Source organism: Macaca mulatta, chromosome 5 (genome assembly GCF_049350105.2).
Source record: "Macaca mulatta isolate MMU2019108-1 chromosome 5, T2T-MMU8v2.0, whole genome shotgun sequence".
NCBI classification, from domain to species: Eukaryota; Metazoa; Chordata; class Mammalia; order Primates; family Cercopithecidae; genus Macaca; species Macaca mulatta.
This window is the reverse complement of record NC_133410.1, coordinates 183,248,995-183,263,864: the sequence shown is the minus strand read 5'-3', so window position 1 is coordinate 183,263,864 and position 14,870 is coordinate 183,248,995. Positions and strand designations below refer to the sequence as shown.

Below are 14,870 nucleotides of genomic sequence, written 5' to 3'. Positions count from 1 at the left end.
AACCAAAGAACAAAGAAGGCCGGGCGTGGTGGCTCACGCCTGTAATCCCAGCACTTTGGGAGGCCGAGGTGGGCGGATCACAAGGTCAGGAGATCGAGACCATGGTGAAACCCCGTCTCTACTAAAAATAGAAAAAATTAGCCGGGCGCAGGGGCGGGCGCCTGTAGTCCCAGCTACTCGGGAGGCTGAGGCAGGAGAATGGCGGGAACCCGGGAGGCGGAGCTTGCAGTGAGCCGAGATTGCGCCACTGCACTCCAGCCTGGGCGACAGAGCGAGACTCCGTCTCAAAAAAAAAAAAAAAAAAAAAAAAAAGAACAAAGAATATTTATGCACTCAATCATTGATTTGACATACATTTACCGACCACATACCACATGCCAGACACTGTTAGACACAAACATATATTTTCCTCATCTTCATGGAGTATTCAGACAAGGGCAAACACCAAATTATATTTCATCTATGAAGAAAAAAACATCCTGAATTAAAGGTAAAGGAGAAATTTTGTTATATATTGTGCTCAAGAAAGAAACTGATAGCCGTCCTGTGAGTTAAAGGCTGAAAGGTGACCAAAGATAGAAAGGCCCAAGAAGACAGGTGTTTAAAGTAGACAAATTCTGAGAAAAGAAACAGCTTATATGACTGATACATAGTGGGGAAAAGGGAAACCAGTAAAGTTAAAAAAAAAAAAAAAGCCTAAGCAATTTTGAGCAAGAAGAACAAAGCTGACAGTATCACACTCCCTGATTTGAATATGTATTACAAAACTACAGTTACTGAAACAAGGCACTGGCATAAAAACACACATACAGACCAACTGAAAAGACAAGGGTGCCAAGAATACACAATGAGGGAAAGTAGTCTCTTCAATGAATGGTTTTGGAAAAATCAAATATTCAATGCAAAAAAAAATGAAATTAGACTTGATCTCTCACTATATGCAAAAATCAACTCAATATGGACTTAAGTGTAAAACATAAAACAATAAAACTCCTAGAAGAAAACTTTGGGGAAAAGCTTCTACAGATTAGACTGAGCAATGATTTCTTGGATGTGACACTAAAGCACAGAAAACAAAAGCAAGGATAAACAAGTGGGATTACATCTAATGAAAAAGCTTCTGCACAGCAAAGGAAACAGTTAACAAAATGAAAAGGTAAATTATAGAATGAGAGTAAATATTTGCAGACCACGTATCTGAAAAGGGGTTAATATCTAAAACTTATAATAAACTCAAACAACTCAATAGCAATAAAACAACCCAAACAAAAAATGGACAAGGGAACCAAACAGACAGTTCTCAAAAGAAGACATGAAATAGCCAATAGGTAAATGAAAAATGGCTTTTACCAGTCATCAGGAAAATACAAATTAAAACCACAAGAGATATCAGCTCATATTTGTTAAGTTGGCTATTATCAAAAAACACAGGGCATGTGTTAGCTAAGCTGTAGAGAAAAGAGAACACTTTATACTGTTGATGGGAATGCAAATTGGTAGAGCCACTATGGAAAACAAGATGAAGGTTACTCAAACATTAAAACTAAAATTACCATTTGATCCAGAAATTCTACATTTGGGTGCATTTCTAAAGGAATTGAAATTAGTTTGTTGAAGAGATATCTGCACTTGCATGTTCACTGCAACATTATTCACAGTAGTCAAGATATGGAAACAACAAGTGTGTCCATTGATGGATGAATGGATAAAGAAATCAATTGTGACACCATGATTCATGGTAATATATACACACACAGGAATGTTATTTAGCCTTAAAAAAATAAGAAAACCTGAACATTTGTGGCATCATGAATGGACCTGAAGGACCTTATGTTAAGAGAAATAAGCCAGTCAACAGAAGGATAAGTACTATATGATCTCATGTATATGTGGAGCCTAAAACAGTGAAACTCACAGAAGCAGAGCAAAGGGTTGGTTATCAGAGGATAGGGGAGGAGGAAACTGGGGAAGGATTGGACAAAAGTTCTAAAGTTTCAATTACACAAGACAAAAAAAAATTTTGAATATCTCCTCTACAGCAAAGGTCCTATGATTATCAATACTGTATTGTATACTTTAAAAATTGTTGAGAAGATAAATCTTAGTTAAATGCTCTTACCACAAAAAGAAAAAACAAAACAATCGAAAGAGTGGGAGAAAACTTTGGGAGGTCATGGATGGGATTATAGCATTAATTGTGTTGATGGTTTCAAAGGTGTATCTCTATCTCGGAACACATTAAGATGTGTACATTAAATATCCATAGTTTTTTGAACATCAATCATCTCTTAATAAATATTTTTAAAACTAAATAAGCAATAAATTACTCATTTAAATATTCTGAAAAGTTAAAACTGTCTACAAAATGTACAAAAAATAAATGCAATTTCACATTTTAAAAAATGAGGCTCAGGAGATTACCAATGGGATATTATTCAGAGTCTCGTGAGCTATAAAAGGGATCATGAATTTCAATTTGTTGCATTGGAAATAAAGGGCTTTGGGAATAGAAGTAGCATCATTTGATTTACTTAAAAAAAACTTAATATTTATAGTGGAGCTTTAATTAGATTAGCAGGAGAAACAATTAGGAAGCTGTTGCTGAGATTCATGTACAAAATTGTGTAGCCTAGACAAGCAAATGGAAATAAATTATTGGATATTTCTCCCACTATTCAAAACAGAGTGTCACCTAATCAACTAATAACTTTTCATGATTATTCCAGTGTTCTCAGTAGGTCAATATCTATACCAAAGGTAAGTTCACTAGGCTCAGATATTCAGTGACAATATATAAGCCTGCCATAAGGCCAATTATTCTCTACTAGATGTATATTAAATAAGCAACTTTCTGATTGATCCCAAAATTAAAACTTTCTTTCAAACTTAGGGAGTGTTAATTCAAATATGCCAATATTCTAATTATTTCAAAAGTAACATTACTTTTGGTAAGTGTTTAAACTGGCATTTTGTGCTGCATATCAATTTTTGATGAGATGGTTAGAATGATTGAATGCTACTGAATCCAATCAACTCTCAGTAAACTAGCACTAATTCTATACTACATTGACTTAAAGAGTATATGGGGCTTTCATTAAATAGCAAAGCATCTCAACAATGTGTGGAAAATATTATAGGTTTAGCATTGGTAGAAACAACTGAGAAAATGAAAAAAAAAGCTAAATAAAAGAGGCATCTTTATAATTATACTGAAGTTGATCTTTCTGTAGCTTAGGCAATGTACATATATTTTGAAAAAATAGAATAAATGTGCCTTAAAAATAGCTCCATGGTAATGAAAAAAGAAAAACTAGACAATGAACCTAAAGTCCCAAATTCAAGTTTGATATCTTCAGCTTACTGGATACGAGGGCTTGTAACCATCACTTAACCACAAAGGTCTACAGTTGCTTTCTCTTGAAAAGTAAGAATTAAGCATGATGAAGATTGATATCCCATTGAGCTCCGAAGTCCCATGTCCTATATAATGTGAAGTAGAATTTGTTAGTGCAAGAAAGCAATAATAAAGGCCACAAAGGGTAAAGCTGAGATTTGACCATGTCAGAATCCAGCTTAGTTGTATATGAATGGGCTGATCAGCTACTCTTCAGCTACAGAAGGTTCCCTCTGCCCCAGAAACACATTCAGTCGCCTACCCATTCAATCAGGACTATTATTCTGAAAAGAATAAGATTTACAAGATAGCTACCAAAAATATGTAGATGCATAATATTCCATTTGACCTTATATAAATTAAAACAAATAATATAAATGTTCATCAACAAAAATACACTAGGAAATTAAACATCAAATGTTATCTGAAACAGAGCACCACAATCAACTCAATTTTTAATATATGTAATTACTCTACTTCCCAATGCACTGTAACAAGTTCATTCATTTATTAATAGAAAAAATGCATATTGTGTTTCCAATATGATAATTAATGCATCCAACAAATATTTAGTATCTACTATATGCTAAGTGCTGTGCTAAATAGAGGCCATTGTCCTCACTCTAGTGAAAAAGTCCAACAAATAAATGAGGAGGATGATAACAAAGAGTGATAAGTAATTTGAAGAAAATAATTATGGTGTTAGGAAAAATGAGTATTATGAGGATTCCAGCCATTCTCTCACATGACCTTTATATAAAAAAAAAAAGAATTAGATCCATACTAATTTTATGTCATACTAATTTTATAAAGTATATTCCTACATTTTATGTTAACTGCAAGATGAAATAGTTAAAATTATCCTGTCTTTTAAGCTATTGTGTAATTTAATTTTCCAGATTACTATAAAGAGTTTTAATATTATCTATTAATGTACTGACTTAAACATACATTAGTTGTCTCCTTCAAGCCAGAGAATAAATCTGCAAGGTCATTTAATCTAATTTTCTCAATAAATATACTTTAAAAATATATATTAAAAAATATTTTTTAAAGAACATAACTTTTCTAAAAGTACCCAATCAGTGGTTAAGCAGAGCAAGGAATCCACGTATTCTTCAAATAAAGTTTTGAAGTTTTTTACGGTGTACGATTTTAAACAATTATTACTGCTATTCAAAGAATGACCAACTAAAAAGCTTTTGTGCTTAGTGAGATTTCAAAAGATTCATCATGAATAATTAAGTTAATAAAAACGGTGTGAATCTTCTCCAGGTGCAAATATTCCTGGGCAGAATCAATGGTGTTCCTTATGAAACTTGTGGCAATTTATCATTTAAATCAGAAAACCACTATGTGAAAAGAGACAAGTATAATAAGAACATCTAGAAATAAATCTGGGAAACTCTTTATTGTCACTGAATGTAAATAAAACTTTTTTACTAAAGCGTAGAGAGAGAAATTTTTCATATGAGAGGGTTGGAAGGTGGTGACTTATGCTTTCCCGTTAAACAGAGAATTTCAGGAATAACTAATGTGTCGAAATAAGGAATCATTTTTGACATGTCAACAGACTAAGTTAAGAGATGAAAGTAAGGATTTCAGAATAAATATCTGAGGAAGTTTTGGGGAAAATCTAAGATTCAAGGAGCGAACATTTTGATCATGGCTGATAGTAAATAAAAGCCACTATAAAGATCAAATAAGTTTTAATTTTTAAAAAATTCGATTACTTTGAAATACATAAACAACACAACACAGACACACACACACACACACACACACACTTTTCTTTTCCAGTCTTCCATCCAAAACCCAAAGTAAATAAATGTGGGAAGGGAGGAAAACAGGGACAGAGAAGGAGGTGGGAAAATAGAGAAAAAGAAGGACAGAAAGGCTAACATGATGGAGAAAAGATGGACCTTATGGTACCATGTGACCTAGCTGTTCTTCTCACTTGAACTTACTATGAAGATGTAAAACGGAAAAGACAAAACAAAACAAAACAAAAACAAAACAAAACAAAAACAAGTGGGGAGGATTGCGTCTCTAGTAGCCATCTCTTTAGACTTCACACTTTCATCTTTTTAGAACCCTTACTATTACTAAAGGAAACCCAACTTAAATCCAGTCAACAATGCTTCCTGGCCAGAAGCTGGCCAGGCTTGAGAGGATTCTGGAAGCAGCTGGTTCTTCCGTTCCACGGGCGTTCATGCACCACATTGTCTTCTCTTCCCCAGCCCTCCGCCAGGGTCTGGGTTTACTGTTGACTCTTGCATTTCGGTGCAGAGTCTAAGAGACAGTGTCACATCCGAAAAGACCTAAAGTGTGTCTTCCCGGAAGAGAACACTAGAGGGTCCCTCCCGCGGGGTTATACTACCTAAATCACAAAATCGCTGACTTTTCCCTGTGGCTTTTACCGCCCACCTCGCTCCAGTCGCCTTTTGGTTTGTTTGGGTTTTGTTAAAGGGTGAAATGCTAAGCCCCGCCTACCGTCGTAAGTGGCCTGTCACTCCGTCCCGCTGTGCGGTCGTGATTGGCCAGCAGGACGGGTCGTCGGGCCCCACCCCACCCCCTTCCCTTTGCCGCGCTCCAGGTCTCGGGTTTTAGCCCAAGGTAGAGAGCGGGATTCCAGCGGGCGGCGCTTGGAGCAGGTGGAGAGGCATCCTCTTTCCCGCTGTTGCTGCTCTTCTTCCTCCAATCCTGGGTCTCAGTCAGGGAAGGACGAACATTCTTCCTTTGCTGGTGGAGCTTTAGAGAATTGTTGCCCAGCACCTAGGCACTTCAGACATTTCATCTCACTCATTTTTGTAATTTCACTCTAAAAATCACCTGCACATTTATAATCCTGTGACTCTCCCCTTCTGCTCAATGCTGAGAAGGGGTCCGCATACTGCAGGGAGCTGTCTAAGGTGCTGAAGCTTCCCAAGCATCAGTCTACACCAACACCATGCGGGGTTAGATTGCACATTTTCATTCTGTCTTTCTGGTTCCCCATGCCTTGGATAAGACTATTTTCAGGATCGTGAATATCTCTCCGTATCATGGCCCACGTGAGACACTTTCGGACATTAGTTTCGGGATTTTACTTCTGGGAAGCAGCACTGTTACTCAGGTGAGTCCGCTTGGATTTAACAGTTGGAGAACTCATTAAGCCTGTGTATTACGTTACAACCACTTGTTATTGATGAAACCGGGAAATTTGCAGTTCTATATTGACTTGTTGAAACAATCAATTTAATAGCATTGCTGTCTATCTAAATTATCTAGCTGTCTATCTACTGAGACCTACTCATTTGTTTTTTCATTAATTCGTGCATTTTAGCAACCGGCATCTTGAGTTATTTGCAGCTGAGCAAAAAAAAAAAAAAAAAAAAAAAAAATACAAATTATTTCAAAAGCCTACGTTTTCCTTCTCAAATTGCTTTTAAAGTTCCCCTTTTCTAAGTGAATTATATAATTTGGGTGTTACTCTCTTTTTGAAAGTTACAAAACATTTACTATTTAGAAATGAGACATTACTTTTTTAAATGCAGAAATATAGAAGACAGTCGTTTACTGATGAGAGAAACTCCAAACATTGTTGGTATATTCAAAGGTTAAGTTAAATGAATCAAAATAAGGGCCTTGCAAGTACTATTTTCTAATGACCTAGTTCAGGTAATACATGAAAGCAAAATCATAAATAGATTATTAGATATGTTCTATGTCAGGAATAATCTTCTTGATGAAAGTAATATTATAACAAAGCCATTAAACTATGAAATTGTTCTATAACATGTCATTTTCTTATCATGATCCTGTCATATTTGGCAGGCTTAAAAAATAATTTAAAGAGTATAAGAGAACTAGGCAAAGGATCAGATAATTTTACCCCATTCTTAATGAATGTGTAAAGGTAAGGTACTGCTCACATAGAATTTTAACCCACCAATATAAATTTTATTTTACTATTACAATTAATTACCATAGGATTTCCATTTTTATGGCTTGCAAGGTTTTCAAAGGAGGATTGAAGTCAAATAACTAGAGTAACCAAGTTATATGTATACTGATTTCTATTAGGAGTATGTAAATATTCTTTATTGTTATGTCAATTTTTCATCTTTGGGCTACCTTAAAAAAACCAATAGTGTATCTCAAACTACCTTATAGAAACTTAAATTATTTTGATTTGCTTATATAGAATAGAAACTGATTTTGATGGTTATTATTTCTGAAATTATTGATTTTTTTCCCAAAATAAGAAATTCAACTATTTTTAACCAAAATATTTTCAATGAAAATCATTTTTATATGATCTAGTAAATTTTTGTAACTTTATTATTGTCAGAAATTTTATTTGTAATAAAGCAAAATATATGGAGCTTTTATATTTATGAAATTTTTATGTAAAGGAGTATGAAATTCATGTTAAAATATAAACTGATAATTTCCCTGTAATATATTTCTTCATGGCTTAGATGGTAAAATGCATTTTTTCAAAGAAATCAGATTAGCTTAGTTGATAGATACTTAGATTTAGGAAGCTAAAATCAGAAACCAAAATGTTTTGGTCAATGAGGTTAAATTTGTATAATGGCAATTCACTATGATATTTGTTAAAACATGTTCTGAGATAAATAATTTGCATCACTAGATTCCCTGATTTTTGTCCAACTGTGTTAAAAGCTATGAAAAGTATTTCAAATGGATGACTGTGATTATAAGAATTTATCTTCATTAATCTTAAGTAATTGTAGTTAGAAATACATTTTATGAGTAGCGCAAAAATGTAATTCTTTGAAAAGACATATAACATACAAAAGTTTTACTTCTTAACTTATATTCTTCATCAAGTTTTTCTTTCTACTTTCATAAAACAAATAAATTTTTATCTATCCATGACTAGTCTTAGATGAGAGTAAGTTATCACTCTCTGAAGAACTTTAATTATATGTAAAATATTAAGCATTTTCACTTTTAGTGATGACAGCCAAAACAGAATTTCCTGTGGAAAAAAAAGAAAGCTCCCTCTACTGGAAATATTTTGTAAAATAAATGTCTTCATGGAAATGATTCTTTATTCTCTAATTCCAACCCTGATGTGTTGAGCACAGAGGAAACAAGAAAAAAGATAAAGACAAAAGAAAGTAATGGCATTAATTCCTAACATATTTTTAAGTTTGAAAACAGCTTACCAGGGCAATTTGGAGGCAACAACAATCAGAAACCACAGATATTTATAAGTAGATAATTTACTGGTACAGACTTTTTATTTCATAGGCTTTGAAGATTTTTTAAAAACATATTTTTGAGATACAATATACACAGAGAAAAATGCACAAATAATACATTTCCCTCTAGAAAAAGTTTTGCAAAGGGAACACACCTAAGTGAGGAGACTACAGTTCAACAAGTAGAAGTGTGACTGTCACAGAAGCACCCACCCCACCCTCTTCCTCCACCATAATCCTTTCCAAGGCACTACCTTGGTCAAAGGTAATCACTCTCCTGACTTATATAATAAATATGTTTTTTTTCCATTTTAGAATTTTATATAATTACTCTGAGTCTGCTTTATTTTTATAAGTGTTATGTTTATGTGATTTATCCATATTGTTGCATGTAACAATAGCTTATTCATTCTCATTGCTGTATCATATGCCATTATATGAATACATCATAATTAACTTACCTATTGTCCTGTTGATGAGTATTTGGGTATTTCTTAGGGTTTGTTAGTACTGCTGTGAATATCTTTGAACATCTTTTGTGGTGAATACATGTATGCATTTTGGGATCATGAAGTTAAGGTCCAAGACTTTCTCTGGAAGGGGAATTGCTAAGCATAACATAGGCATGGGTGTGTTTAACTTTAGTAGATACTGCCATTATTCCAAAGTAGTTGTATGTTTTTACACTTATATCAGTAATGTATGAGAGTTTCTGTTGCCTACTAGTACACAATTTGATCAGTGCAATGTTATCATAATATACAAATTTTTAGTATTTCTAGCATATTTTTATAAACCTACAGATGATACTTTAGTGCTTTTATGTTTTTAAAAGCACTAAAATATCATCCATACTTTAGTAAATAAACATTATTAAGGCAAAAGCAGCAGAAAAATATTTACAAAATATTTACAAAAAAGTTTTTAAAACTTTCATACTTGGTTTGGATATTGCTATTTTATGAAATAATTCTTCTATGACTTTTGGATTTTAGTTATCATATTAATAAAATAAAGAACAAAACATCAGTGTTCAGCTTTCTTTGAAATGCAGATAAGTGATCATTATGAAGAGCTTGCAGAACAACTTCCAAAAGCAGGGAAACAGCCAAAAATATTTCATTTAAGTTGATTACTTTCTTGCCATATCATTTAAATTTTCATCTTTACATGTTGATATCAACGCAGGATTTCTATTTGAATAAATTAGGGCACATTGTATCAAAACCTGAATGTGTGAATTTCAGATATCATAACAATAAAAAATATAATATTTTCTTGGTTTACTTCAAAGCCTTAGTAAACTATTTTAGCATGGAACTTACTGGTTTTGCTGTTGGTATGTTTTTGGAGGATGAGAGGAATAATTTTTAATGTTGTCTCTATTTGTCTATGTAAGATATTGAAGAAAGCTGTCTTTCTAGGAATAAACTTTTACTATTGTTATGATTTACTACATGCAGGTGTAGCAAGATTCTATATAGTTTTTAAAGAATCTTTGATATATATAATGTGATTCTTCCCTTTTTCTCTGAAAATAACAATAAATTGTCCCATGTATGGAAGAATCATAGTCCAGTCCATGCCTCGAGCAATTTGCGCTGCCAATTGAAAGAACATCTTGAAAAATATTTCCTCTTCTATATAGTTTTTCTTCCCTTAAACACACAACTGTGTACTGAGGCAAGCCAATCAGCAATATGTGTTTACTATATAAGATTAAGCAATTCAACAAGATTTATTCACGAAATTCTGTGCACAAATTTTTGTGCTAAGCACAATTTAGCTATGGATGATTGAACAAATATTACCTTTTCCATTTAGCAACTTGGAGTCTAGAATAAACTGAAAAGGGTCAAACAACAAAAGAAACAATTACAGATAGCAATATTTTAGGGAATATAAGGAAGCGAAACCATCAAGAAGCCTTGGTATTTGTGGTGGGCCTTGTAAGATATTTGTTCAAGGGACAAAATGATATATAAAGGGAATATTCTATGCAAAAGGAATGATACAGATACATAGTATGTGATTGGGAAATGGTGGCTGTCAAATTTAGTTGAAATTACAGTCAATGATTCAAAACTGTATTCTACAAGCAAAACTATTGAGCTAGCTACATGAATAAAACTACAAAAATATGGAGGAGTCACAGCATTGCTTCACAATGGAATATGGCTAAAATTTAGAAGCAAGTAATTTAATTGTAACTGAGAAGTCATCATTACAGGAATAGTTTTATAACTTGACTCAAAATTTCCCTGTCAGTTCTTTTCTTTAAGAGGTAGTGTTTACTTCAAAATTACAATTAGTCATAGGATTGGTGATAGTAACTATATAAGAGCTATGTAAAGAAACAATGACACAACTACTAGAATAAAAGTTTATTCTGATTGTTTTAGAATTTGGAAACTATGTGAGAATATTTCTCCAAAATGTAGTTTCTTAAAAGAAATAGTGAAATATAGTAGAGGATTTGCATAGTTGGAAGAAAAGAAGACATTGAATTTGGTTTGGGGTATTTTGAGGTTAAGATGCTTGCAGAAAAGCTAGGTTTCCTGCCATCAGCTGGGAATTCAGATATTTGCATAGATTTAATTGCCAAAGCATGGATTTACAAAAGGTTATAAAGGTGAGTATACTGTGGTGAAAAGAAAGAATGGAAAATACATTTGTCAATGATGAGGATAGAACACTTGGAGCAGGACATGGAGAAGTACTCAAAGATCCTTGAGCTCAGCTGTATTGATGAGACTTATCAGAACCAAATGATGAAGTTGCAGATTTATCATAGTTTTATGCTATTTATCTCAAGGACCAGTTCTTATTAATAGCATATATTAATATATTTCTATCACTTATCAAGAGAACCTTATTATTAGCATTTCTCTAATTTTAGCTAATCTAATAAACTAGTCCATATTTACAGATAACATACTTTACCCAAGTTTTCTCAGGACATTTTCAGGGAATTATTTTGGAAAAGGTACATCATCTACTTTTCCTTATATCCTGAAACATATCTAGTAAAGTCTCCTTAATTTTCCCACCAAACTTGTCTCCTACCCTTTTCTATAGGATTATTTATATACTTGCATTAACAGTACTTACAGGGTGTTTTTTGTTGTTTGAGACAGAGTCTCCCTCTGTTGCCCAGGCTGGAGTGCAGTGGTGCAATCTCCGCTCACTGCAACTTCTGCGTCCCAAGTTCAAGCGATTCTCCTGCCTCAGCCTCCTGAGTAGCTGGGACTACAGGAATGTACCACCATGTCCAGCTAAATTTTTTGTATCTCTGGTAGTGACAGGATTTCACTGTGTTAGCCAGGATGGTCTCTATCTCCTGACCTCGTGATCCACCCGCCTCAAATTCATATGTATGCACATGTATATGTGGAAATACAATGTTTTTATTTTTTGAGTTTTAGGTTTTTGTTTTTTTATTAAGTGGATGGTATATCCTGTGGCTTTATTTTGCTTGGGGAAATGGCCAAGAGAGACAATTGACTCCTCCAGAGAACTGGTTCTAGAGTGAAGGCAGAAATTCCAAGACAGAACTAACTGTTTAGCAACAGACACAGTGTATAAATGGAATGAGCTGTTCAGTGACAGTCAATGAAGCTATTCTAACAACTGCATGGCAACAACACACATTTTCAATAAATGGATTTTTAAATCCTGAGATGTTATCAGAAGGGAAAACAGTCATAAAACAATACAGCTCAATCATAGTGTATTTCTGAAATGTTTTCCTTACTAGAGATGCTTTTAGGAGGAAGTATTATGAGTACCTTGTAGGCAACACGATGCACAGAGGCAATCACCTCAGTGGTACAATTAGGAATAGCATAAAATTTAAAGGTCTCTGGAAAAAGCTTACTGATTGGAAGGATTTCCGATGTAAGCAATGAAGAATTCTCCATGAGTGCATACAAACATTTGCCATAACCAATTAGGAATTGTGGACAAACCCTGATATATTTCTGATAATATTATACAACCCTTGCCAACACAGAATGATTGGGCTTACAATGGAGGTAACTGGTCCATCCAATATCCTAACTAAATTTTAGAATCTCTGAACAACACCTTCAACAGGTGGTCATCCCTTAAACTTTAAAATTCCCTGTGATAAGGACTTGTTTACTCAGAAGGAAAATATTTATTGTTTTTAATTAGCAAAAACTAAAATGTCTTCTGTTTTCTCCTAGACAAAGTCAACTACTTTTTCCTATATGTACCTCCACAAATATTTGTTTCTGTGTTCTTTGGGGTTTTTATCCATGTACGATGACCTTCCTGTTCATAAAAATTGTGCATATATTTGAGCCATGGTTTTAAATGATAATGTTTTCCATGCAGGCACTCCATGCATGAAGTTTGGATTCTCTAGTTTCAGAGAGCCCATGGCATTCTACCTGAATATCTCTGTAACTTCTATAATAATGTAGGGAGCAATGGCTACATGCAAAGCAGTGTGTTAAGTACTGGGGAAACAAAACCCCAACTTTTAACACTATATCACTGTGGAGAGGAGAACCTGTGATATCCGTTTCCAATTTGTGTTTTAGATTTTCATGCAAGTTTTCTCTCTGTATCTAAATTTTAACTCCCATGGAGATAGAATCATTTCTGGCCTTTGTTTTACCTCCATAATGTTGATTTCAATGCCATGCATGCTCAACAAATAATACATAAGCACTGAGATAACATCTCCTGTCTGTCACATCTTTCTAGGATTTTAGATTTGAATTCTATTTAGTTGTCTGTGTTATCATGTGGAGTAAAAAGGAAGTATTGTGTTTAAGATCTCATAAAGTTTATAGGATCAAACAGTCTTCTTTGAAAACAAGAAGAGGTTGTAAAACAGATACAATTGGCAGCATCTAGTGGAAAAGAGAAGGGTTTGATTCTTTCACCCCTGGAAAACTGAATTTGTATTGTGTAAAGCATTTGTATTGTGTGATGTAATGTATACTTCTCAACTTTTTTCATTATTGCCTCTTAAGGCACCTTTCATAGACATGTTTTGTAACTGACTTCCATGAAATTGTAATACCATAGATATATCGTGTATTTTCTTATGTACTCTCTCTATATATTTATTTAAAAATAAAAATAATAAGACTTTTTATCCCCCCAAGAAAAAATCTTCTGCCCACCCACCTTGGGATGATACCACCCCTTGTTATAATGGTTGCTATGCTTTTATGATGCTTCTTTGACTAGGGCCATATAACTTATAATTTTGGGTCATGGCATAGAAATAAAACCATAAAAAAGTATTCATTTATTTTGAATTTTACTATGACTTTACAGCTTTTTATAATAAACAAGTAAAACAGTCTGTAAAATAAGTTAGTCTTAAAAGCATTAGAGAACTTTAGCAGTATATTTTTCTATAAATGCATATGGCTTCAAAAAGCCACTAGACTTTCTCTGTAGACACTGCTGCTCTTACTAATGTCATATCATAATTTTATTCAAATATCTTTAAAAATAATCTTGGATATATTTTCATTTCTATGTCATTTGTTTTTCTACACACTGTTGACTAGGTTTAGACTCTGCTGACTTTGTTTTTGATGTCAAATACATGTAAAAAGTTTACATTCCTTCTTAAAGTTAACCTTTAGTTACAAAGCAAGATTTCAACAGTTGGTCTTGATATTAGCTCTGGATGTTCTCCAGGTTAGGAGTTAGGAAATATGTACAACAATCTCACAGTAATGTTACTAAAAAATTAAAAAAATATATAATTGGCAGCTAATTGTGGCAACGAGTAAAATACTACTAATGAAAAGAAAATAGATGTAATTACTAGAGCAGTAGGGTGTGAGGAAATTACCAGCAAATAATGCTTGCCTTCTCTGTGGGTGGTGGGGGGAGTGTGTCAGATTGGTCATCTAATACTTTAGGTGGAAGCCTGCAAGAAGTTAAGTGATTTGAGTCTCAATGAAATGACTACCCAAATGTCCTCCATTGAATGACTGGGAGAAAAATGTGAATCCCATCTCTTTGCCTGGCTAATTCCTGTTTAACTCATTTCACATTCTCTAAGAAGCCTCTGGTCTCCCTGAAGTCTAAATGAGGATGCTTCCTCTGTGTGCCAATGCCACATTTCCCAGGACTGTTGCCACTGTCTGAGTTCTCCATCTAGCTCAAACTGTGAAGTTTTTGAGGGCAGGGACCAAAACACATTCCCAGTTCTATATGCAGGGCTTGAAAGAGTGTCTAGCATGCTAAAAGGGCTTACTAATTTC

At 33.8% G+C, this 14,870-nt stretch overlaps 1 protein-coding gene across 1 annotated transcript in view; it reads left to right on the top strand.

The window, feature by feature from the left end:
• The first annotated feature begins 6,002 nt into the window (after nucleotides 1–6,002).
• Nucleotides 6,003–14,870, top strand: part of GLRA3 (glycine receptor alpha 3) — a 173,897-nt gene continuing 165,029 nt past the window's right edge. Inside the window, exon 1 of the mRNA XM_015139540.3 lies at nucleotides 6,003–6,509. Within this exon, the coding sequence (XP_014995026.1) occupies nucleotides 6,439–6,509 (71 nt within the window). The 5' untranslated portion in view covers nucleotides 6,003–6,438. The remainder of the gene's footprint in view (nucleotides 6,510–14,870) is intronic.